At 38.8% G+C, this 26,059-nt stretch overlaps 1 protein-coding gene across 2 annotated transcripts in view; it reads right to left on the bottom strand.

Annotated features, from left to right (window-relative positions):
• Positions 1-979: 979 nt before the first annotated feature.
• The window catches only part of kcnab1a (potassium voltage-gated channel subfamily A regulatory beta subunit 1a), a 41,240-nt gene continuing 16,160 nt past the window's right edge, over positions 980-26,059 (bottom strand). Inside the window, exons 1-14 of one of the 2 annotated variants that reach the window (XM_085915889.1) lie at positions 17,112-17,204; positions 12,682-12,725; positions 8,098-8,135; positions 6,431-6,510; positions 6,170-6,214; positions 5,841-5,885; positions 5,713-5,756; positions 5,550-5,636; positions 4,038-4,123; positions 3,566-3,686; positions 3,388-3,482; positions 3,021-3,141; positions 2,086-2,174; positions 980-1,909 (exon numbers count right to left, since the gene is read on the bottom strand). In XM_085915889.1, the coding sequence (XP_085772015.1) occupies positions 1,820-1,909; positions 2,086-2,174; positions 3,021-3,141; positions 3,388-3,482; positions 3,566-3,686; positions 4,038-4,123; positions 5,550-5,636; positions 5,713-5,756; positions 5,841-5,885; positions 6,170-6,214; positions 6,431-6,510; positions 8,098-8,135; positions 12,682-12,725; positions 17,112-17,158 (1,032 nt within the window). In that variant the 5' untranslated portion in view covers positions 17,159-17,204 and the 3' untranslated portion in view covers positions 980-1,819. Of the gene's footprint in view, positions 1,910-2,085; positions 2,175-3,020; positions 3,142-3,387; positions 3,483-3,565; positions 3,687-4,037; positions 4,124-5,549; positions 5,637-5,712; positions 5,757-5,840; positions 5,886-6,169; positions 6,215-6,430; positions 6,511-8,097; positions 8,136-12,681; positions 12,726-17,111; positions 17,205-26,059 lie in introns of those variants that run through there. The other variant, XM_085915887.1, reaches the window with a different exon arrangement.

Genomic DNA, 26,059 nt, shown 5'->3' with positions numbered 1-26,059 from the left:
TTAAGCCAAGCAGGTTTGAGGGTTTAAGTCATTTGTGACCATACAAGTGGGCACTATGCTCAAATGAAAGTCCCTTTCACACTGCTAATAAAGGAATCAAAAAGTTACTCTTCCATGTATGTCCTTCCTCTATAGAAGATGAAACAAGTGCACAGAGGTGTCCCATCAATATTCCACATTGAAGGTCGCATCAGAGCCATAAATGAGAGGGAATGCCGCAAGCGGGTGAAGCTTTTGACTCATATAGAGTAGACATAAAAAGAAAACAAGTTTACACATCCTTGTTAAATGCCATTTTATATATATATATATATATATATATATATATATATATATATATATATATATATATATATATATATATATATATATATTATATAAAATTAAAAAATTAAAAGAGAACTATGGTAGAACCTCTAACAAAATCAAACACCATCAGTTCAGTTGCAACACCAGTCGGATCTTCTGATCTTCTCGTTTTCTTTATGTACTGTTGAGAACGCTTGTTAAACTTCATACTGCAAGTTTTATTTTGGAGGAATTGGGGAATTGATGAATTTTATATTCACTGTTTCTGTTTTGTAAGCTGTGTCTTTGAATAAGAGCTCAATCATGCCAATATTGTGCTTTGCTGTTTTCTGTGTGAAAGACAAAGGATAATAAATGCAGGATCTTCTGTTCTGTCTGGGGTGCTGCTCTTTTGTAACATATCTGTGAGAAAGAAGCTTTCATGCAAGGCACTTGAATGAATTAAATGAATGAAAATAAATTATAATTCATGAAATCAATGACATCTCATTCAATTTACTTAACCGTGAATAACAACAAAGCATGTAAAACATGACCGACATAAATAATTTTTGTGGGAAAATCAAGAGTTAGTCCATAAATTATTATTGACTTAATTAAGATGCAATTTTGAGGTTTTCCCATGAGCAGTCACCGCAGTTTTACAGTTTTTCCCATATTGTTTGTTTGGCAAAGTTTTTCCAAAACATGACCTTCCTGACACAACCCAGATAACTTTATGCCAGTTTAGGACTGGCACAGACTGGGAATGGCCATTCAAACCATTGCTGGACTACTAATTCAAAAACTGAAAATGAATTATTTATTTATTATTAAAATATAACTATTTTTCTTTACATAATTTTACATTCACATTGTAACTTTTTTCTTTCTTCATCTACTAATGACATGGCCCGTATGACCACTCGCTGGACACTGAGGAAAGCGAACAAATGCAACTGAACTGTCGTGCGGGTTGTTCTAAAACAAATTTTCATTATTGGTCAAGTTGAACGGCGTTTCCTCTCTTTGAGTTATAATCAAGCTACAGCCATCACAGCAATCTGCTTCTTTCTTTACAATGCGGCATTTAAAACACTGGGGGTGACAGGGTCAATCGCCAGGGTGCCACCAATTGGTTTGCAATTGTCCAGTTCTGTTGCAATCAGCAACGTTACTCGGTGCATATTAGGCTTGAAAAAAAAAAAATCAAATGTGGCCATAAAGCACAAATATTTGCCCACGCCTGCTCTAGGAATACTTTCCTGAACAGGCTTGCGCCACGTTCCGCCACATGTTGCGGGCTGATGCTAAACAGGTCACTTTGACTAAGCTAAACTAAAAGCGTCAATGAGAGGCTTGTCAGGTTGCACCTGAGGTGAGCCTCGTGGAACCGTGCAAGACGGCCCACACGAACCAAGTCATGCAATGCGGGGTCTTCTCCAGTCTGAGGCAGGCCACAGCAGGTCTGTAGTAGCAGCATGACAAGTCTGTAGCAGCCTTGACCTCTTGGTGGTCCTACAAGCAAGGTCTAGGAGCGGTAGTCCTTCTTACTGTACGGCCTGTTGCCCAGAATGTGGTCGATTTCAGACACCACGTGAGACGTCATCTTGGGAAGGACCTGGATGGGGGACACATAATCCAGTGAGAAATATACAGAAATAAAGCATGATTCAAGTGAGTGTGTGTATGTTTGTGTGTGTGGTGTAAAATGAAAACCCTAATGAGTAAAATGGTTGGATGGATGACAGGAACAGTTTTAAAATGTGTGCAAAAGCTGAAAGGAAAAGGTTTCACCTGTATGGCCCCAAGGTTCTCTGTGAGCTGCTCAGGGTTGGATGTTCCCAACAGGACTGAACTCACACCTTCATTCCTTAAACACCATGCTGCAGACAAGACATGCTGGAAGCATGAGCTGCTGCAGCAATCATGAACGCTTCCCACTTAGTGGCACACTTTTACTTTTCATTATCTAGAACTGGTTATTTTGCCTTGTTTGAGTTTTAAAAGAACTTTCCCAGAATGTAAAGCTGCATTATGTGAGGGCATTAGTTTTGCTTAAATATATATTTTTTTTATTCTTTTTGTTTTATTTTTAAACATTACAGTAAACATCAATTGTGAGTTGTAATTACGGACTATAAACTGCTATTCTTTGCACAAACTTTGAACCCTGCGTCTTATAGTCCAGTGCATCTTATCTATGATATGTCATGATTTGTATGATATTGTAAGAGGATTTGTTTTGTTAATACAAATAATAGAAATGTGGACATTTCATCTTTCAAACACCTGCGGTTTAAGGTCCGGTGCATCTCATATATGAAGAAAATAAGATTTTCCACAAATTTTATCTGGTGTGGTTTATATTCAGGTGTGGCTTGTAGTCCAGAAATTACGGTATCTTCAACTCATATGCCAAACTGCTGCTTGATTTGAAGAGTGGTACATTTGAATTTTCTGCCATCATTTATTGCGCAAATGTCAATTTCTTTCTCACAAGCAAAATAAATAGTACATAAATGATAAGTTGATCGAACGACAGCTCATCTCTCGTGTTAATAGGGTCATCTATAATTTTAGGTACAACTGTATGTCTTTGACTGTATGTATAGGACTCTATTTTCCAACCCACATGAATGGGTTGGTGTTCTTCGTTTACGCTGAGCTTTTAGCAACAACAGGATAATTCTGGCAAACATGAATGCGGCGGACAGGCTGGTCTGGCTCACCCACAGCCAGTTGAGGTAATGTGCATCCCAGCTTCTCTGCAATATGGTTGAGCTCTTTCAACTTGGCTTGCTGCTTTCGCCCATCTTCGCTCACAATTTTTTCTTTAAGCCATTGATACGACTAGAATAGCGAGAAAGAGGGAAAACAAAAGGCAGAGGAACTTTTTCATTCACATACATTTTCATTAATTTTCTGAAATAATTTATATAAAAAAAAAAAAGGAAGGTTGTATTGTTCAAGTTTTCTTAGTTTCATTTGAAATTGATATTTTTTAAACCTCCTCCAAATTTCAACCATCTTCAATTAACCTAACATTGTAGAAGAACCAGGAGAAAAAACTCACAAAAATCCAATTAGTGTGCATACCTTCATGGAAGCCCTGGAAGATTCAGGAATACCATTCTCATATTTCCCTGTGATGATGCCACACGCTAGCGGTGACCAAGTCATCGCTCCGACTCCTGCGGCCATAGACAAGAGGCACGTTAACATAAGAACTGTGAAAGGTAGAAAATATGACAGGATGACAGTGAAGAGTCCTTGCCTATCTTGTGATAAAGTTCAGGCAGTTGCACTTCAACTTTCTCCCTCTGGAAGAGATGGTACTCGGCCTGCTCGCACACCGGAGGGATCAGATTAAACTGTCTTGCCACTGAGTAAGCCTCCTGCAAGAACAAAGACACAGTAAGAATTGGGAAGCCGGATGGACTCATTACTCTGTTTCTTTGTCACTATAGAAGACAGAGAAGGGGAAAAGAAGCAACTGACGGGACGCATTTAAAGAGAGGGGAGATGGATTATAGATTATATTATTATTATTATTATTATTATTATTATCAAATGGTGGCAATCATCCACTAATTCATATGTCAACAAATTCATATTTGTTACATGTTCTAATTTAGTAGAATTAAAACTAATTCTAATTTTGGTCAGTAATGGCTATTTATTACAAAAATGTCCATCGCAAAAGTAGAATAAATTGTTTTTTCTTTGGTTTTTTTGGTTTTTTATACCATGATCTCCATGGCCGTCCATCGAGATGTTCCCCAGTACATTGCCATGCCTTGGTTGATCACATAGGTCATGGCCCGGACGATCTCTGTCAGATAAAAGCAAACTGTTAGTTAGCTGCAGTGAGTGGGATAGTATTTTGAAATGTGTGTGTGTGTGTGTGTGTGTGGGGGGGGGGGGGGGGGGGCATGTCCTAATGCCAAATTTCAATATTAATTCATCACTGATGGCTTTTTCACATGCTCAAGAAAAATATATTGCTCTAGCAAGACTTTCTTGTCTTCAAATAAAAGTGTTCACCGATATTTTTGGTTCGAAAGTATTTTCTTTCTGATATGTGTAGGCAGTAAAAAATTTCCAATTAACTTTTTGTGTTATAGTCAGATAATTGTTTTGCTGATGGGTTTAAAACATTTCCAACAGATTTATTTTTGCTAGGAGAAATAATTCAGTATATGTTTTATGACGTTTTTTGTTATGGCCGTATTACATTATAGTCCAGAGCTACAAAAAATATCTTCAATCTTTGGCTCCCAAAAGGAATTGTGAGTGGGACTGCGTAAAGTGTCTATCAATGTATTCTCTCCAAAATTGTTAAGTAAACAACAAATGAATCCAGACGGGATAGCACACAATGCACGGTTGCATTTTTCAATGTAGTTTCCTCACAACTCGTTACCAATCCCAATCCACCATCCTAACAATCACACGATGAGAGCCTTATGTTCAAGTTTACCGCAGCTCTAATGATGCAATTAGCCTCAAACTGTGCTGACAGCATGAGCCAACAAAAACTCAGACTCGGGACTGTCATTAAGGCCATTCATCATCAAGCCGCCATCACTCTTAATTGCACCGCAATCTCCCACATGGATAGCATCACACTTATTTTCCTGTTTCTACAGCAGGTAAGAGCAGGATTGGATTTAAGCAAAAGACAGTAAGACATAGAGAAAACTTTGGGAAATGGACCAAAGTTTTAATTCTACAAAAGAAATAAATGAAGGTTCATAAAGACACGTTAGAATGAATTTGGTGTAGTAGTTTTTGATTGAATTCAAAATTTATTGAAATTTTCCTGAAATAATCCCTGGAGGGAAATTCAACATGCACCGAGCTGTTTCATGACAGGGAACAAAATCAAATACACCTAAGCATGCAAAAAGAGATGCCAGCGTACAATGGGTATACACAGAGTGCAGCGCCATTTCAGATGGGGGGGGCACCTTGACAGTAACGGACAAGCGTCTTTCTAACAACCAGTTGCCACATTTTTGTCCGCAGCGGGACTCAAACCTAAAGCTCAAGAACTTAGAGATAGGCTACTGCCGCACCACACAGAACCCAGAGGTCTATCGAGCAACTGTAGAATGAACTTGAACTTAGATGGAGATTGTTATCCTTGACTTGTAGAAACACCTCCCAGAACAGTAGAAGTTGATATTACAGTCTAAGTCATGGACATGTTGACGTGATTGCAATTTCACAGGACCCTGGTGTGGTTGCTGCCTCACCTTCCATTGGCGTGTTAGTGTCAGGGCGGTTGGCAAAAACGACATCGACGTACTCCAACTGCATCCTCTGTAACGAGCCTTTCAGACCTGGGGAGCACACGTGAGGGTTCATTTAGATGAACAAAAGCATAAAGTCAGACATGTTGTAATGCTTGATCCATACCTTCAATAATGTGCTTTCTGGACAGGCCTCTCTCTGTCTCTGCTCTGATGGAAAAAAAAAAAAAAAAAACGATTTGCAAAGTTTTCTAACATGGCGAAAAAAAATTGCATCGTTAACTCCTCACTTACTTTCCTCCCCAGTATAGTTTGGTTGTAATGACCAAGCTGGATCTCCTACAAAATAGCAAAACAGAAAATAAAAGAAACCTGGAAAGATGCGTGCTGTATTGATTTTAAGATCAGTGGTAAATAAGCTTCAAGATCGATACAGTGTCTCGCTGTCTGTCTCTATCTAAATTATTATTCTAGTCTTCAAATCAAATGTTTTGCTGCCTACAGTCACAGTTTAAGTTTAGCTGCTTTGGCTTTCATGTCCTCATTATTTGTTCTTGATTTTATTTTTTTCAAGCCACAGTACTAAGATGGATAGTGTTCAGATATTAAAATGCTGTCATTACCTCCAGCATTTCTTCTTGATAATGGTTCCAAGAATCACTTCAGCCCTGCAAGGCAGAATAAAAATCAGTAGAACTAGAGAAATGTTGATTTTGGATTTGTTCCACTGATACATATGTTCTTTGTAGGATTGAGCTGATGTCAATTGAAAGCAACACAAAGTTTGAAGAAAAATTCAGTTCCCGTTGACATCTATGGAATACTCCTTACATGTGAGTTGAAGCGGAAGTGCGGAAAACCCGAAAAGCTGGAACAACACCCACCTGCCGCCCGCATAGACTTCAGCTGTGTCAAACAGATTGACCCCGTTCTCGTAGGCGATGGTCATCAGTTGCTCTGCAACCTGGCAACATAAGTTGAACCGAGAGGACTAAAAGCTCAATTCCACAACGAGACAAAATAAGCACACTTGAATAGCCCCAAGTTTTTTTTTAAATAAATATGCACCCAAATTGCTTTTCACACTGAGGAAGAAAATGCCACCTTCATATTTGAATGCAAAATACTAACAAACAATAAAAGCAATTGTGGTTTTGATATAATGTTGTTTTCCAAGTAATATAAAAAAGGGCACTTTTTCTTCTGCTCAAGTAGCAATGCAGCAATAACTGCATTTTCTTCTTTAAGTTCAATCTTACTGTCATATGTAATTGATGAAGGCATTCACCAACTTTTTGCAGGAAATATTCTTTGTGTACATACTTGTGGAGCGTTTATGCTGCAGGCCAAATGGATCAGCAGTTAAATTCAATAGCTTCCCATAAAATATGTTTATGATGAAAGATGAAAACATGTCAAATGAATAAAAATGGGTGGTAATGATTTTTAACAAGTTCTGACACACCTGGTAGACTGACTCATCACTAGAGAGTCACTGTGAGTTTGCAGAGCTACTTGTGGAGAGGTTTTGTGTTTAGGTGGTTGCTGCTGTTTATTCTCAGGTGGTGTGGGAACACTTGACTGGAAGATATGCATCATCCAGTGAGGCAAACCAGAATACATTTTCTTGGTTGACATAAAAAAAAAAAAAAAGGCTACTCAAACCTCCCACACGCCAGCTTCATGACTACACAGTTAACAATTCCAATTTCCTACTGATCATTTGTCTAAACTATCATCTGTGATTGCTGTTGGTTCCGCTGCCCATGAAGGAGTAAAGAAAAACACATTCATTATTTAACGATGCAAACACGCTCAATGATGTCTTTAAGACTAGCCATCTGTTGGACAAGCCTTTGTTTTGCAGATATCACCATGATACATTAAAGCGGGGCTTAATCCCGATTGTGTATCTGCTGACCAAGTACTTTAATATAAACAGAGAAACAAATTGTCTTTAATTAAAGGGCAACAATAAAGTCCACCATGTTGAGCCAGTGATCATTTATCACAATAAAACGGTGCCAGCAGGTATTGTCTAACAATGCTTGTGTGGTTGTCTCTCTTTAAGCCTAATCAGGCATAGAGAAGATCTGTTGATGTCAACATAAATAAAAGAAGGGGTGTTCCTAAGAAGGATGCCACACATAATGGTAATCAAGACAAATGTTAGTACTTTGACTCAGCAAAGGACTAATTATTGGATAGTTCTCAAAGATTATCCAGCGGCGGACTCGGACGGTGCATATACAATTTTCATAACCTGGTTGGAATTCAAACTGTGAAAGAGACAGGATGTCACCAGTGACATTGAACTGGGGAATAATGGCTGGGAGGAAGACATGTGACTCCATCGCACTAAGTCTTTAGGGTAAGACAAATGATATAGTTACATAAATGTACTGTTTGTGTGTCTCTTGCATTGTGCACGCTGTGTGTGCACGTGTGTGAGAGATGCGGCAACTGGGCAGGCAACACAGACGGTCACCTCGCAGTTTTCTTCTTTAATAAAAGCATGAAAGATTAGAAGTGGGGAAAAATAGCATCATACCTCATCTGTTATCTGACCCCCAAATGTCACCCATGTTCCTGGCGAAAAAACAGAAAGTGACATTTTCAATTAGACTTTAAATAACATTTTGTGACACGCGTCATTTTGTAAATTGTGACATATGAGTGTAACCTAACAAGGCTGTCATGTCCCCAAGAGAAACAATGTATCATTTAATGAATGATGAATAGTGTAACTGCCTGTTAGCGCTTTTTAATAGTGATGCATATGTGAGTGAGTGAGTGAGTGAGTGAGTGAGTGAGTGAGTGAGTGAGTGAGTGAGTGAGCGGGTGTTTCCGTATCGTGCAGCGTGTATAATACCCGCTGCTGATTGGAACGTAAACAACTCTGATGACATACAAAAGGTTAAGACACTACAAGCAGAAAAATTCCTCAGCAAATCCCTTCACTGAATTATTAATATAGCTCTGATGTGAGTCAAAACGCTTCCCGTTCAAAACTGTTGCAGCAATCCAGAAATTGACATTGCCACAAAATTGTCTGCGACAGGAATGCCAATTTGTGTCTACTTCAAACCTTCAAATGCTGCATGGCTTTTAGTGTTGCTCAGGGGATTTTAAGATTTGCTTGACAACAGAAAAAGAAGCTGACACCTCTAGGAGAGGTGACCTGCCACCATCCTATTTTATGTACTTTTCCTTTTGTTCATTTCCAGGAAAAAGATGCTGAACCAATATTTTTTTCTTTTTTCTCAGAACTATCTATCTATCTATCTATCTATCTATCTATCTATCTATCTATCTATCTATCTATCTATCTATCTATCTATCTATCTATCTATCTATCTATCTATCTATCTATCTATCTATCTATCTATCTATCTATCTACCTACCTACCTACCTACCTACCTACCTACCTACCTACCTACCTACCTACCTATCTATCTATCCATCTATCCATCTATCCATCTATCCATCTATCCATCTATCCATCCATCCATCCATCTATCCATCCATCCATCCATCCATCCATCCATCCATCCATCCATCCATCCATCCATCCATCCATCCATCCATCCATCCATCCATCCATCCATCTATTTATTTATTTATTTATTTATTTATTTATGTATGTATGTATTTATGTATTTATGTATTTATGTATGTATTTATTTATTTATTTATTTATTTATTTATTTATTTATTTATTTATTTATTTATTTATTTATTTATTTGATTCACACAAACAGCATACTTGGTGATTCATTCTGCAACTACACTTTTAGCTAATAAGGAAATTCTATTTTCTCCCAGTTGCGGCTTTTGTTCCTAAGCAGAATTCATTAGAGTCAATGGTGCCTTAGGGAAGAAAACATGTTGTACTATGTGAGCAACCTCTCACCCAGAGTCATCTGGTGAAGCTTCCAGCTCCTCTGCGACCAATGAGGACAAATCCGAAAGAAAATAACGACAAAATCTCACCATGTAGCAATGTTTCCTTTCACACTCCCACACATAACAATTCTTATATGTCCACTGTTGACTTGTGCTGCTCCACTGTCATCGAGGGATGAACAAGGCCTAGTAAAAAGGCAGTTAAGCACATGCTCAACTTTATGACAACAGAAGCCATTAGGCTACACATTTGGATCGGAACAGCTCCTCTGAGCTGTGATTTAGTCTCACTTACACATAATGCCCTTGGATGCGTTGTGGTAGCGCAAAGCAAATCCAGCTGTTTTTGACATGTGTAACATCTCATCACTGGCGATGGGGGTTGATTTGAGAAATTGTTGCGGTCAGTAACCCTGGAAACTTCACGACAGTCTGAGCTATTGTATGTCCACAGCCATTATGTGGAGTCTTTGCAGTCAATATTTTTTGTCTACATTTCCCACTCACCTGTGAAAAGTGTGTTTTGAACATCTCTCTGCAGGCGCGTGAGTCTTTTCAGTCAGCCCTTTAAGCTATTTCCAGTGTGGCAGAATTGTAATTACTGCTGCGGATGTCCAGTTGCTGTTTTGTGTCTGAGTGGGAGAATCAGTGTGGGATGAAAACCCTGCAGAGCTCGAGTGTCAAGGCCAGCGCACATCAGGGATCAGCAGAGTTTTTGCTCTTTGATGGAAATTGAATCCCCGTGAACGTCAAACATGATTTTTTTTTCTCTGCGCCGATGGATGTACGTAAGGTTGCTATGCAACAATTGTAAATCCGATAACTTTGAGAGGCTTGCTCCTGAATCCGAGAGGATTGAAAGTCAGAAAGCAGGTTCAGAATTTACACCTGATTCGAGCAAGTTATAGTCACAAAACAGAAACCGGAAGTGGTCGTGACTTGACTTGACTTGACTTGTAGCTTGTTTCCTGAGGATTGAAGCCTCAGATCTCCATGGGTGGAACGATACAAAATCGCAAATGCTAAATTCCTAAACAGACTAAACAAGGACTGCATCAGCATTCTGTCTAACACAACAACCTTTGGATCTATTTTTGGGGCCGTCTACTGCACTGCCTCTTCAATTTTTATTGACTTCTTCAGAACAACGTTTGAATCACCTTTTGACTACTGTTGTGTTTTTTTTTCTGTCTTGTCTACATTTCGACTGCTGCTTTCAGTGGGCGGAGAGAGCAACATAAACAGCATAAAAATAATGTTACACTTTGGCTGAAAACTCAACTTCACAACTCACGTCAGTGACCTTTTGGTGATATAAACTAGGGATTATAAGTAAACAGTACAAACGAATTCATTATGGCCTTTATGCTTATTATACATTCACAGGACATTTCATTTATTTTGGTTTAGAACTTTTGTTGTACTTTGAACTAGTTTATAATTAGACACCATCATACTGGGAGCTGTTGCTAATATCATTTCCTACTTAAGCTTAATGAAGTCAAATAAGTCTCATTGGATTTTACAGACGAACCTCGCCAGTCAGCGGCTTCAGAAACGAGAGTGTGAAAGGGAAGAACTTGGGGAGGTGAAAATTTGACACGCTCAGTGAGTGAGAGGGTCCATTAGAGGATGAAAAGCTGCAGTAACTTGTCCTCCACAGCACCGATCCGTCCTCTCATTGCCTTTTTTGCACTGTAGGAGTTTTCATCCAGGGCAAAATATTGCAAGCATTCATCAGTCGATGGCACGCATTAATTAAAGCCCTCCTTCCTCTGTGACAAGTAGGCATCATAATTGGAAAAAAATAATGAGCTCGTGTACAAGTGCTGATGGTCCTGATAATGCTGATAATGAACTGGTGTCTCTGTGTGTGTTTGGATGTGCGCAGTCCACAACCAATTAGCATCAGTTGACATCACGGTAAAGCAGCTCAAAACGTACCGTGGCCGTTCTGATTTGCTGTGAAAGAATAGATGCATAGAAAGTTTGGATTGATCACACAAATCACCTCAGTTTGTCAACAACACCATCCGACATTCCGACGCCTGTTGAAAATAATAACTTCAATTTCATTTAAATTGGGAACAGTTTTATTGGGACTAAGGAAATGGCTTCTATTTTAAAAATGAACTCATTTCATGCTGAATGTGGAATAAGTTCTTTTCATTGTCTGGGAAATTTTAATAGCACTGAATGGCTCACATTATGCAATTAAAGATTAAATTAGAATTTAACAAAAAGAATTGAGCGACAGAATGACAACAGGGGAAAAGAGGCATACAGTACTGTGCCTATCTGAAAAGCTAATGCTGAACTTTTAAGTTGCTTGCTTTGAAAAATAGAATACAAATTCAAAGGAAATTAAATTAAATTGAAAAAAAATCCCCCTTTAGATATGAATGAAAGAAAACCTCTTTATTCATTGTTTATATATTACATATTATCAAAATAAAAAAAGAAAAAATATTAACTCGAGAGTCAATGTTTTAAACAACAGGTGTGAAATATAGTGTTGGGAGTGTTCGACATTGGAGGCACGGCTCTAATTTCTTTGTTTCTCTTTTTTTTTTATTTTTACACTGTTGTCTTTTTGTTGAAAATCATGCATGCAGTATGCACAAAAAACATCCAACAGGCATGCACTCAGGGGAAAGATGTCAGTGTGAAGGGCAACTTGACTGTGTTGTTCCCCTTAAGCAGTTTGGGGGCATTTAGTGCCTCGTACAAGGACACAGAAAACATACTGGCTATCCCTCTAGCAACAAGTCCCTTTTTGTATTTTTACAATCAAGTACATCTACACATCCGGTCTGATCTCGACAACATCTTTTCTCTATAGCCCCTCTCGCCCTGTCATCATGGTGTCCACCCAAGGCGCAACCTGTGACAGACAGCTGCCATTCAGTTGACCTTTTCTGTACTGTGCAGCTCCATCAAATTGAAGGAGACCACTTATGTGAAGTAAACAAGTCAAAAACAAGGTAGCTGTCACACTCATAATGGCCAATGGATTTGGATTTTCCTTTTTTTAGGTAGTGGGCTATATGGGACATTTATTCCAAAGAGAAGGACCTCGCTAGATAATCTTAATCTGCTATGCATCTGCATTTCCATTTTTGTTCCTCCTAGTTGATTTTGAATCTCTACAGCTCTTTATTCACAAAATGAACATTTTTAATGTCCTGATTCACTGAATGAGACAAGGGTAAGGTGAAATTTACTTACCAAGTCCTAGGCATGACACCCTTAGTCCTGACTTTCCAAGGTTCCTGTAATCACAGAAGAAAACGACTTCATTTAGTGGTACTTTAAAAATACATTTGCATGCACACCGTTTCACAACAAAAGAAATATGTGTCAATCCAATATTTCGAGATTTTCATTCGGCTCACGTCATCAGACAACATCACATCTGCAATGAGCAACTGTTTACCTGTCAGCAAAATAATTGGAGTTTTCACCAATCTCCCAGTTTCACTCGCCTGTCAAAATCACTGAAATGATTTATTGCTGACATGACTTCACTGCCATTTCATATCGAAATGCTTAATTGGACATCTGAATGAAACCATCCTAAGGTAATCAATTTTTGATGATGCACTAGATCCCCACAAGACAGTTCTTCACACCACACCAGCAGCAAAACCGTTTGTGGGTTTAATTCCATCGCATCCTGACATTGATACGCACGGATTTACATCATGACAGCCCAACACGTCTCTCTAAGACCTACCTAATGAGATTTTGTATCGACTCCAGCAGTCTACAAGTACTTTTGTCCGGCTTTTTCACTCCCGTGATAGTTGAAAATGATTGTTCATCAAACCCAAAGAGGGTGACAGTCCAGAAAATTAGTATAATCATGAAGGTAATTATTCCCCATTCAATTATGCAATCTCAGTGAGAAATTCGCTATCGAAGGGGTAAACAAATCAGAAGTCAACCAGCAACAGAAGGGATTTTGCTTGACCTTTGAGGTATCATTAGAGGTGCTCCAACTACTTGAAAATGTTTATATTTAATTTATTATAATCTTATTGGTTGGGTAAGCATACATGAGCAGGAGAGGTTTGATGAAGATTGGAAGAACGACAGCGCTGAAGCAAATGACCAATGAGGAGATGCAGGTGGAAGAAAATAAGATTTCCCACTTGTAAAATGCATTGCCGTCATTATTTGTAATGTGTCTCAAAAGGCTCTTGCAAACACTTAGAGGCCGCACACACCACCTCCGCTTAGTGCGCCGCATGTACACTCAGGCAAGCACAGTGGGCAGCCATCCTGGGCCATCAAATATTTATTGAAATTTTAAACCCCTGTAATCGCTTTTCCAAACAGATCTAGCATAACAAGCCTCCCTTGTCAATGAAGCTATTCATCTTTACCTAAACACGTCTTCATTTGCTACATGATGGACAGTAATGACTTTCTCTATATCCCTGCCGTGATGCGATTTGTCTCTTGTTGCAAGTGAAGAAGATTCTCCCCCTCAGTCTTTTTGATGCAATAGTCTCCATGATTTACTCCCCAGCTTCATAGCAAAATAACGTTGGATGATAATTCTAATTAACTTCAACTGCAATCGCTCAAACCACTAAGTCCATATCTATCATGTTACGTCTTCTGACATTTGAATAGAGTGCCACGTAAATGAACAATAAAGTTTGACGGACAAATGGCGGAAGTTTTGTGAATCATCACAGAAAATGTATTAACATCATAACCATCATAATTCCACGCAATTTAGCTTGCACCACAAATGAGATCATAGGACCAAAGTAATACAGTATACTTAATTCATATGTGACTAAAAAAGAAACATCCGAGGTAAATTACCAATACTTTGCTGATTAGGAGAATGTTATAGCTCTATTTTTCATTGACTGTGTAATGAGTTACTCCAAACAAAATCCAACATCATTCATTTAAATTGAGTCCACTGCAGATGACAACCTTAAAAGCTCTTTTAACTATCACAAAGTTCCGGCTGTCATACAGGCTGTCAATATCGTGCAGGCTTGATGTAGCTAGATTTAGAAATAAAAGGAAATGCAGAGGTGACAAAAGAAAAGTGTTTGTGACAATGATAAATTGCACCAGCCACAGATGAAATAAAGCATGCGTGCCTTTGACAAAAGGCATCATTCAGTAATTAAAAGAAGCAGTGATGCAGTGGGAAGTTGGAGACTTACTTTTTGTCCAGGACAGAAGAAAGAAAACATTAATCATACTATAACAACTGAAAAAAATTGACGGACCGGAATATGAAAAGACGGTGTGTTACTTTGTGTGTAGACAGCCCACGACATCCAATTAAATGACCCGAATCAAAGTGGGCATCATTCTTGAGCCAAATGAATTGGCCCTCATTCAAATCCATGTTGAGTCAGCTCCATATGCATCCTGGGATTAGACCTCAATAAATAAACACTTTGTAAGAATCTCTTCGTTCAGCTGTTTTGTGACCCAGTTGTATTCACCATCAGTAAGACTAGTTTCAAAGAGCTGGGAGCCACAGATGCAAGAAGTTACATTCAGTACCACTGAGATTTGGAAAAAAAATTAAGACTCATAAAAAATATAAAAACTCTTTCATTAACAAATAATTGTGGAAGAAAACCATTCACGACATAGAAAATCTTATTTCGTTTACCACCTTCACTGTGTGTTTAAGAAATAAATCCAAATAAATAAAAAAATTCCGGGACTGATCAACAACCAATCACAGGGTACATACTGGAAATTTCCCATTTTTTATTGTGTACATGTAAGATGATGCTATCAATAAAACGTAATTACCGGCTGACGACCTGGAAATATGAAAATCTTCCCCCAGATATGTGTTGAATGAATAAACCCGTGAAAAATACTGTATTAGCATCGGTGTGTGCCTTAAGGTCTAATTAAAACCTTGACTCGGATACAAGTGACTTTCTTGGATAACTTCCAAGAGATTTTACAAACAGTCATCTGCAACATACCGTGTTCATCATTTATTGATGAATAAACTGCTGAAAATATAAAACCACTGAGAGCACCAAAGTGGGTGGGAGGTTGTGTTCTGCTCTTTTTTTTCCCATCACCCCCTAATGCTGTCTGGTTGGTTGCCCTGTTTGTATGTTTTCCAAAACAAAACAAACAAAAACATTCTATAATGGAGACAGACTTGAGTGACGCTCTAAAATCTTAGGTTTCTTACTCTTGCTTGTAACTTAATGTCACCATGTGAATCTGAGGGACTTGTTTATGATGACTGTGATGTGTTATGTCGCTTGAATCCAGAGCAGGTCTTCACCAGCTGAACGACTCCAATTATCAAATCCCCTCAAATGACCTTCCACTTCCTCTCCGCAAGGTCGTCGAACCAGCCTTGTAAACTTTTCTTCCTCACTTAGCACCCTGAGCGACTCGTGTCGCCTTGCCCTCGTCTCTCCCCGGTTCTGGATTTTCTTTTGGCTCAGTGTCTCCCTATGGTTTCATTATCGAGTTTGCTCAGCTCGACTACTGCTTCCCCCCGAAGCTCAGCGCAGCCTTGTCGCCACCAAGGCTTAAATAAAATATCCTTTTTACGACACACCAGGACGCATATTTCTCAGTGGTCGACACTAGAGTTCCCTAATCCGCTTACCATATTGCTTTTGTTCTGTCTTTGGATTCAGAATAAATCCGACTACGCGGTAGCAGCACACACTGGCCAATCCTCCTGATTTTCCAGGGACTCTCATGTATTTAACTGCTTTTTTCTTTCCAGCATTACATTTGTCCCTGACTTTCATGGTTTTGAGATTTTCCCATTATTTATTCACTTGCCTTGGATTGTGCTTCATCACAACTGTTTTCAATCGAACTAGAATTACAGCCACTGTCGTCTTTCGTCCAGTTTTTCAGTCCAATAGGTTACATTATAGGTGAGGGTAATTACCAGTCATCATGTAGATGGTTCTGATCATGTTTGATCTGCTACATTATTTTTTTTTTTTTTTGCTCTATTCCTATTCAGTTGAAAAAGAAATACCTATCACCCGTCTTCGGTGACCAAAAGTCTTTTAGTTGGATATTTTGTGACTAACGCAAGCATACACTTGTGATCAAATAGTTAAATGTATATACATATGTAGATGTACAAAATATAAATTAGTATATATTTATTTTTAACAAATTTGATGAAAAAAATATAGTCAGTGCATGATGGCTGAAAAAAAGTGACACTTACTCTATTGGAAGAAAAATCAAAAACATACCCAATCCCATTTCAACCCTTTACTATTTATTCAAGGTATTTACATAAGTATAATATAATTCTGTGTTCTTTTTGGACCATTTTTAGGAGAACACATCTAATTGAAATTCAAATTGATGGGAATAGAATGGAGGCTAAGCGGAGGAGCAGAACACACAGTATAGTATAACACTGTGAGAATGTAATAAATCACTTTCACATCATTTAAAATTCAACAGTAGAAACACTGTGTCAATGGTAATAATTCTTGTTACCACTTTCATTGAAATATGGAGTGTTGTATAAAAAATATATGCACACACATTGATTTCCAAATCACCATATGATTTATACTCTTACATAGTGACATTATCAAGTCTTATATGGTGCCAAAAAGTGATAGAAATTTTGCAATTCAAAGACAACAAATTCTTACCAGCCCAACTGTTGTTTCTGCATTGTTTTTATTTTACCACCCAGCATCCACCATTTTGCAGAAGTCAAGCAGATTAATGATTGCACTTCTACGTATGTGAGCGTCTGTTCAGACAATCTGTTGGATGACATAAATTATCTTGTTATATTACTTCCACTGTCAGATCCAATTATGTTTAAACATAGTGTGGCTCCTTTGGACTTTGCGTTTAAATATTACTATCGCAACAGCCTCATGAATGACATGAATGCTCATCTGTAGCAGGTTGATCTTCCGAACTGCTTATCCTCATGAGGATGGCAGGTGTGCTTCCACACAGGAAGGCCGGAGCCGGAATCAAACTCACAACCTCTGCACTGTGAGGCGGACGTGCAAACTAGTGCTTTCCACTTTGAATGAAATCTATTTATTATATCTTAGTCTTGTTTGATTTGATTTACTCAATTCCATTGGAATTCAATATTTTATTGACAATTCAATATTTAATTTGTGCCATTATGCAGGAATTCATTTATTTTGTAGTCAGCGAATGGAGAGAAACAGCTGACATAGTTAAAAGACACATGATAAAAACACGTGACATCATCCTTTCATGTGATTCAATTCATGCTGGAAAAACAATTTTGATCCAAAGTTCTATTAAACAATGAGACCTGGGTTCTAATCAATTATTCAAATTGATAATTATTTCTTTCATCATTTGGCTTACACATTACATCTCGAAAATGCTTTTTCATTCCAATCCGTGAGTTTTATTACTTTTGCTCAATGAACAAAACTTAAAAGAAAAGGATGACACAATTAGTATTCAGGTATAGTACAGATATAAAGAAAACAAGGAAGACAGAATATTAAAATTAACATATGCAGATGATATAGCGATGTTGTGCTTGCACATGTGATGTTAAATTACTTTTAATTTCAATTTTCACATATAAACAGATTAATAAACCGTGTTAAATTTACCAAGACAAATGCTTACGCTTACAAGCATTCCCATGTCCTACATACTCGAGTAAAAATCCAGCATGTGCATTTTCTCATAGGGCCATCGGTGACATCTACTCATGGGAATTGGAGAAAAGTCAGAGCCAGCACATTTGGTGGCCACTGGTGTGGATGATGGAGACACAATAAGTCCCAAGGAGCTAAAGAGCCGAGTTGCTGGATGGATTTTCATTACTCCTTTATATACTGCACATTGGCACACATAAAACAATTGTCTACGTCACACTGAATGAAAACAATATTTTTCTAGAAATTAGTTATTGCTGTTTATATATAGTACACACACACATATTGCTAATAGATGAATACAGTGAACCAACCAGTAATTCCAAGTATTCTAGAGGGAATCAATTAGCGATGCTTATCAGTTAAGTCGATGACTATACATTGCAATCATATGCAAAAAGTAAGTCTTGTCTTCTCGTGTATTTTCCCGCAAGTGCTTGGCCTCATTTTCCTATCTGCATAATGCATATTCGATTGCATATCAGGTCTTCTTCTATATACTTGGGGGTTTTGTAACAGATCGCTAGCTTCTTCTATATATTTGGGGCTTTTGTAACAGCTCGCTCACTTCTTTTAAAACATTGGGATTTACAATACCGTAGCTAGCATTTGACATTTAGGGTATACACGCTACAGTGATCAAAACAATACCTAACACAATCTTGGTGGCAATGAAATATCCCCCAGGCATAAACACATCTGTATTAAAAATATATATCTATACTTTTTAAATGAACTAACGATTAACCTTTTCTTTTGCTTGGAGTGGATCCTAAGACTTGATTCTGAAACAGGGCAGTTTGGACAATTGCAAAGAGGACACTTATTTCAAAGCCTTGACAGAAATGTGGACACTTATACTGTAGCTGCAAAAGAGAGACCAACTCCACATTTTCCAAAAATCTTGAAATTTCCCTTGTAGTGAATGCAAACAACATACAGTATCCCAAAGTGCCAATACTTTGGTCTCTCTAATGTCTTCAGCTATCTTGATGCTGTTTAAAAATTCCACCAGTCCATCAATGATGCCGTTGGATGCTCTCATCAAAATGAGGTCTGCTGCATGCAATGAATGCAAACTACTAATGAGTTCATATAGACACTGACCATGCTAAGCTTCACCACTGCATTATTCACTACATCGCTTTCTAGCTCACTCGGCTGTGACCTCACTGCAGCAGCCATTATTATAGCCACTGGAGCCTTTTAGATTTGACCTGTTTGAACTGATGTATGCTCCTTCAGCCTCAGCTTTAGGCAAACCTGCACAATCTAATGAGATCCAATGCATTCGAGTGCAACCATCTGAGAAGCAAAGAGGCAAATACAATAAATAAAATAGGACATACTTTAAATTTAAAGTATGTTGTCAGACCAAAGTACCTCTTCATGTTTGGGTTAAGAGCAGTCAAAAAGTGAACACAGTGAAAATACTTCATTCCTCCCTTATGTGCTTTTCAGGTGTTGATCTAATGTGCTCATTAGTTTGTCACGGAATGGGCATGAATACGGCCATAATGAGGCCATGCAAGCACTTTAATAATGTGCTTACAACTTAATGAAGCCCTGTTTTTGTCACGAAATAAAAAAAAATAATCGAGATCTCCAGGGCCTTCTTTATCTCCTTTGTCTTTCTAGGCATGTCTTGCTTTTTTTAATCCCAAAGGTCTGTCAACACACGTTATCTCATTGTTGTGGGTCCAAAGATCAAGGCAGGAGAAGGGATGAAGCTAGGAAGGAGCTCTAATTACAGGCCAACTAAGGGGGCTTGAAATAGGAAGGGGGTTGTTCAATAAAGCTAGAGTTGGCAACATGTGATACTATGTTGTCATGCAATTGTATCCGACACTAATCACATGTTTGGCCCTTGAGAAAAGTGTTGGACGCAGAGAAAAATAATGGGATGGCCAGAAATAGAAAGGCAATTAAGCTCAACAGATGTTGGATGTTCAAACTATTAAGGTGAAATAAATGTTAGTTATTTAATGTCCCAATATCACCACATGCAGGTTAGCATCCACTATTTTGTCTCTGTGATAAACTCATCAAGATACATGCTTCGGGTATTCTGACGTAAAAAAAAGAAAGCCATTCGAAAGTGCCAGAGAATAGGTTAGGATGTGGCTGTGGAAATGTATCAGGCCAGATTCAACTGCAAGAAGCACGAGAACAAGACTTACTGAGCCTCTAAAACACTAAAAAGTAGTCTGACGGAAAGTGATTAAGTGGCCCCAGTCACCAATTGAATTGGTGGCCCTGCACCTTTTCAGAGGTTCATGAAAAACAGAGGCAACATTGTGAGTGAGCAATCTAATCCGAAATTTGTTTCCTGTGGATTCAAGGATGTGATCCTAGAGAGCAATCATTTTTCAATATTAATTGGTCATTCATTCTGCTGATTAACAGTCAAATGGTTGACTGCTGACTTGACTTGTAGGTCAATGAGGGTGTGATGATCAACGTGATGATTGCTTATCTGTAAATGTGCCCTACAATACAAGTACTGGTACCATGTCCAGAATATAATCAGCTGGGATAGGCTCCTCAACGGAATCAGCATTTATAAAATAGATGGATGGATCCGAAATGGGGAAATTCATTCATTTTATTTTCATGGAGTTCAATGAAATTTAAATGCTTTTCATTAAACCAACAGTGTCCTCTAGAGGAGTGAAAAAATACAACTGGTTCATAAAGCAAATTTGAAGCTTCATTTCCCCATCATGATAGAGTCTATATTACCTCTGAAAGTCTATTCACTTGAAGTCAAGTGAATTTCCTGAGTCGATAAGAAGCGTCATTAAGGTCAAAAGCAGTGCGCCAATGTCAAACTACTAATTGGAAAGATTTACTTAAATGCTGACACATAACCAGATGGGAAGAAAGTGGAGAGGGAGCAGAGCAAATCAATCTTGGTGGAATTTGACAATTTGCTGAGGGGTTTCCTGGCATACAGTATGATGGAATATATCTATCAGTTCTCAATCACTTCGTCTCATCTTGTTTCACTCACTGGATCTAATGCCACACGTATTTTACAATCGCACACTTTTCAATTTCCTTTTAATTTAAGTTGAGCCATTTGCCCGTGCATGTGTTTGTGTGTGTGGATGCGTGTGGGTGTTTCACACAAAAGCAGCTTCTAAAGGATGACACGATCCCCTCACTCGGCTGAGAAGAAAATAACAAATTCCTACCAGCTCGTTTTGTTTTGTTTTTTCACACCACATTTGTACGGACCTAACCTCACATCTACAAACACTACCGTAAAACCGCTGCGAAGACACGCAAACACACGTGAGAAAAAACCCACATAACAGAAAGCCTCCCGCTCACAGTTTTTTCAGTCATTTCCATCTCCATGGAGACAGAAAGTCAATTACATGGCCTTCATATACATACACACCCAGTCCCTTTTTCTGTAATGTAGCCAATACACAAACAGATCATCAACATCTTTTCAAAGGCTTCTTCGTTTTGAGGCTCTTTATTTTTGCTTTCTGATGTCTTCATGCTGCGTTTTCAAAGAAGCATGCAATTTATGACTCATTTGATGCTTCATATCCCATTGCATCTCTTTTGACCTCATGTCCGACATTAATGTCTACTTACGCACAAGGACATGAATGCAGGCAGACCTACAACCATAAATATAACCAAAAAAGTAAAGGACGGGATTTTCTTAGCAACAAGAGAACTTTGGTTAGTTGTGTAGTTTTATGAATTGTGTCACCCATATTTTATTAGAATATGGCCAAAAAAGGTCCATGAGGTTCCATCAACTTTTTCATCGCTGCTCAATTGCTTGGCTAATGATATCAAACACTAACTCATTTACATGCATCACTAATGTGGCCTTTTGAATTACTATGCAGTGCAAATATCTCAGCAGAGGAAGTGTCGTTAAGGCTTCGCTGCAAAATGGACAGGATGTGAAGATCCTGAGTAGAAATGATGGGAGAAAATGATGTGACTACCCATTTGACTGTATAAAAATATACTTTTAGTTGTGTTTGTTTTATAGTTTAGTTTATTCTTTGATATCATGCTGAAATTGAATATGAATTTTATTTTGTTTGCATTTTTTTTTTTTTGCCTTCGTTCCCTCTTTTTCAGAGAACTGCGAACGTGAGAAAGTGCTGGTTATTGTGACACGACCTGAGATGAGTCCAGTTCTATACTGGGATTCACACTGGCTGCGTTTATTCAACCATTGGCATTAATAATACTGTATTGTTACTCTTGTGATTGCCATCTTAATTGTTTTCATTGCCACCATGGAATTAAAACCATCTGCAGCAGTCACAATATGTGTTTACCAGGATACACCTCCCCCAGGCATTGTCTGATTGCCATCAGATGGATTGTGTAACAATCAATCCTATAAACTTATAGTGCACCTTGTTAAATAGCATCTTGCCGCTACGCTGTTTACTCACTGGACTGGGAGGAAAGGCGCACTTATTCCAAGCGAGGCCTTGTCAGATGACTGCCCCTTTGAACAAGCTTTTGGTTGTAGTAGAAAGGGGAAAACGGCTCTGAAGCTGATTTATTATTGAACAGAAATCCTTGAAATAGCATTAAAAGAGCAAAGAGGGTGTTCAGACAACACCGCTTACATGGCCCACAGGTAAGTCACACAAAATCATGCTGACAAATAACCAAACTGATGTTATCCAACATACTCCTCCTGAGGTTTCCTTTGCAAATGAGTTACGGTTCAAATTGTAGAAAATTCAATAAGGATAACTGACAGACAGCTTTCTATAAAGAAGTGCTTGTGTGAAAAGGCAAGGAGCAAAATGAAAGAATACACAGACCAATGTAAAGCAATGTACAGTCTTCCTCGTAATTTAACATGCTTAATTTCAAAGTTACCACGATGGCAATGGAGGGTAATCATGTAATGACTGAACTGTAGCTAAGCGAGCGAATGAAGGATATGCTTGGAACCCCAGGTAATGAGACAGATTATTGACTGTTGGGTATTTTATGATTTTTCTGGGATTTTCTTTTCCATATTTTCACCTGATCCTCGTTAGGACACAGAACTTTTATCTGCATTTTTTTTTGGAAGAATTCTGAGGGTTTGGAAAATAAAACAATTTGTTTTGCAAACCCCTGAGATGCCCTTGGCAAGGAAAAGGAAAAGGAAAGGGGAAAAAAAGACAGCAGTGTGAGTAAGTGACCTCGCCACCACTTAGCGCTTTTGATTGACCTGTAGCGAGACCAGTAAATACAAAATCTGTACAGTACAGAAAGGTATCAGCGTGAGGTCATAAATTCCTTTTAGGTTTTAAAATTATAGACAGCATTTATTTATCTTAGCTTGTGTTGCAATGATATGTTAAACCCAATTAGAAGTATAGTGCATAGTTATTGTCTACTCCAAAGACACATCCACATTTATGCATCTTTTTGGAGAGTCATCTAATTTCATATTTAAGAATAAAATCTGAGTGTGATCTGAAACAGCTTGAACATTGGCAGGTATAAGAATACGTGTCCATCATATTTGTAGACAAAGCTAACTGGTCGATAAAACCTCTAGTCACTTTCTGCCAAGAAGCATCATGCACCCATCTGTCACCCACATCCATGTTGAGAGGCGTGAGTAGTTTCGGATTCTCTGTGACGATCAATTAATTATTTGTAGCCGTATAAATGTCTTTCAATGTCTGATCCACCATGAAAGAATAAAATGTTTTGTCTTGATTCCCGCATTTTTTTTTTCAATTCAAGAAAGTGTGACCAAACCCATAGAATGGTAACCAGTCTCAAAGCTCTCATGATATTTTCAATACATTGAGTAACTTGAGTAGGGTTCTAAAAGAAATGGACATTGTAATACCTGTACAAATAATGACCCGCATTCCAAAGCTATCATTTACCAAACTTGAATTTTGCATGATTCTCATCAGTACACCAGAGAGAGAGAAACAAAACTAATGGACAGACAATGGCATGTGCTGCAAATCTCACTATTTTTGCTGTACCTTCCCTGCCTTAGTAAAGACTTGCATTGATCATACAATCCCTTAATAGCATCACTTTCCATCTGCAATCTGTCACACCCCCACATAAATACACTGTAAAGAGCATGAGAATATGCAAGCGGCATTCTACACAGAATTCTCAGCTGGAGACCGTGAAAGTCAAACACACAAGTTGGCAGAGGTCAAATCGGATTCAGACGTTCTGCCCACGCTGCAGATCTGTGTCATCCAACCACAGTAAAAAGGCATGAGGGTGTGTTTTTCTCGCGTGGGAGAGAAGTAGAAGCATATGAGCTCTTTTCCATTCATGGTGCTTGAAAGCAGGTAGAATATTAGAGTGTTGGCGAGGAAAGACAAAAAATGAGGTGAGAGGCGGAAGGAAAGAGGAAAAAAAAGTTTCTTGCTAATGAGAAACATCAGCTATCAATCTGGGCAACTTATATTCACAAGCCTCGTCATGTTTGACATGAGAAGCTTCCTCACTGAAGTCTCCTGACATTGTGGTTGAAACCAATGTTACATTTGAAAATATCCATACTCAAAGTTCCTAACGTTTCCTTTTTGTCAACAAAAATGTTCTATAGTTGTTAATAATAACAGCTAAGTGACCTGGCCAAATAGTGAGCCCATACTGCTTTGCTTTCCTTTAGTTAGTTATGGAATGATAACGATAAATTTGTCTTTTGCAGGATAAAAATGATTTCATCATTCAGTAATATCAAAAAGTAATGGAACATAAAATATTTGCAGGTGGATAAAGACACACCTGTACTTCATTCCTGTGTGTTTCCCGGTGGACTCCTTGAGTGAAATGTGCCGTGGAGTGAAGGAGCCAAAGCTGCGAGCGATGATGGCCACCGTGCGAAACTTGGCCCTGGCTTGGTTGACCACACTGGGGCTGGTAGCGCTCTGCTTGCTGTGGTCGCCATTGCCCCGCTTCAGGTTGTGGTCCGTGCAGGCGATGGACACCTGCATGACTGGGGGTCAGCAGTGGGGGAGATCAAACTCTCTTCAATCCTGTCTTCTTTTGAAAAGTCTGTATGTTCAGGCTTAAGTTTTGCAAGAGACAGATGGAGTCTTCGTTTTCTGCCTCTCCATGTGCATCAGCTTGCTCGATGAAGCAACATAAAGCTTTTGCTCTTTTCAAACACTCTCCTAATAAGCCTTTCTTTGTAGGAGGAAAAGAAACGAAAAGGTCAGCCTCGAAAACTTGGCATTTCTTATTTGCTTACTGTGCAATCTGCAAGTTCTCCCCTCGATGGACTTTCTCTTCACCGGTCTGATGCCGCTTCCAGCTGCAGAATGACAATCGGAGGAGCTGGAGGGAGCGATGGAAGCAAGAGAGTGGGAGAGAGAAAGCGAGAGAGAGAGAGGCAGAGATGCTGCACTCGTGCTGCTCTCACTTTGGAGCGCGTAATAGTGTGTGAGAGAGGAGGAGGGTAAATGGGAGAGGGTCAGAGTGGAAGGGGGGAACAAGATGGGGGTGGGAGAGTCGCGCTGAGGTCCCGCCAGGGTGCACGGTTACATAGGTGCTATCAGCACTTTACCGACTCACTTCCACTTCTTCCAGTTCCTGACTCAGGATCTTCAAACAGACTTTCCCGCTGTCCCCAAAACCTGCAGCTAGGTGAAATGTTGCACTTGCGGTGCTTTCCTCTGGTTCTTGTATTTCCTCAGCAACTCCATCGAGAGTGCACAAAAGGTTTGCGTTACAGCACGCCTCCCACTCCTCTCTTTCCTCTTCAGCTCGCTGTGCACCTGTCTCACTCGTGAGACTTAGACACTTTCCTCAGCTGCCCCACAGCTTTGAACAATCACTCACATTCTATTTCTGTTTCTATTTGTCCATTTTTATTCTTTTTCCTCCCTAGTAGTCACTTTAATTTGCTGCCTGTCCCTGCTCTCTTTGAATGGTTTCTAAGTACAAAGAACACTGTG

The sequence above is a fragment of the Syngnathus leptorhynchus genome, chromosome 7 (genome assembly GCF_054491065.1).
Source record: "Syngnathus leptorhynchus isolate UIUO chromosome 7, UIUO_Slep, whole genome shotgun sequence".
Classification (NCBI taxonomy): domain Eukaryota; kingdom Metazoa; phylum Chordata; class Actinopteri; order Syngnathiformes; family Syngnathidae; genus Syngnathus; species Syngnathus leptorhynchus.
The sequence above is the reverse complement of the archived record's forward strand: the minus strand, read 5'-3'. Positions and strand labels throughout refer to the sequence as shown.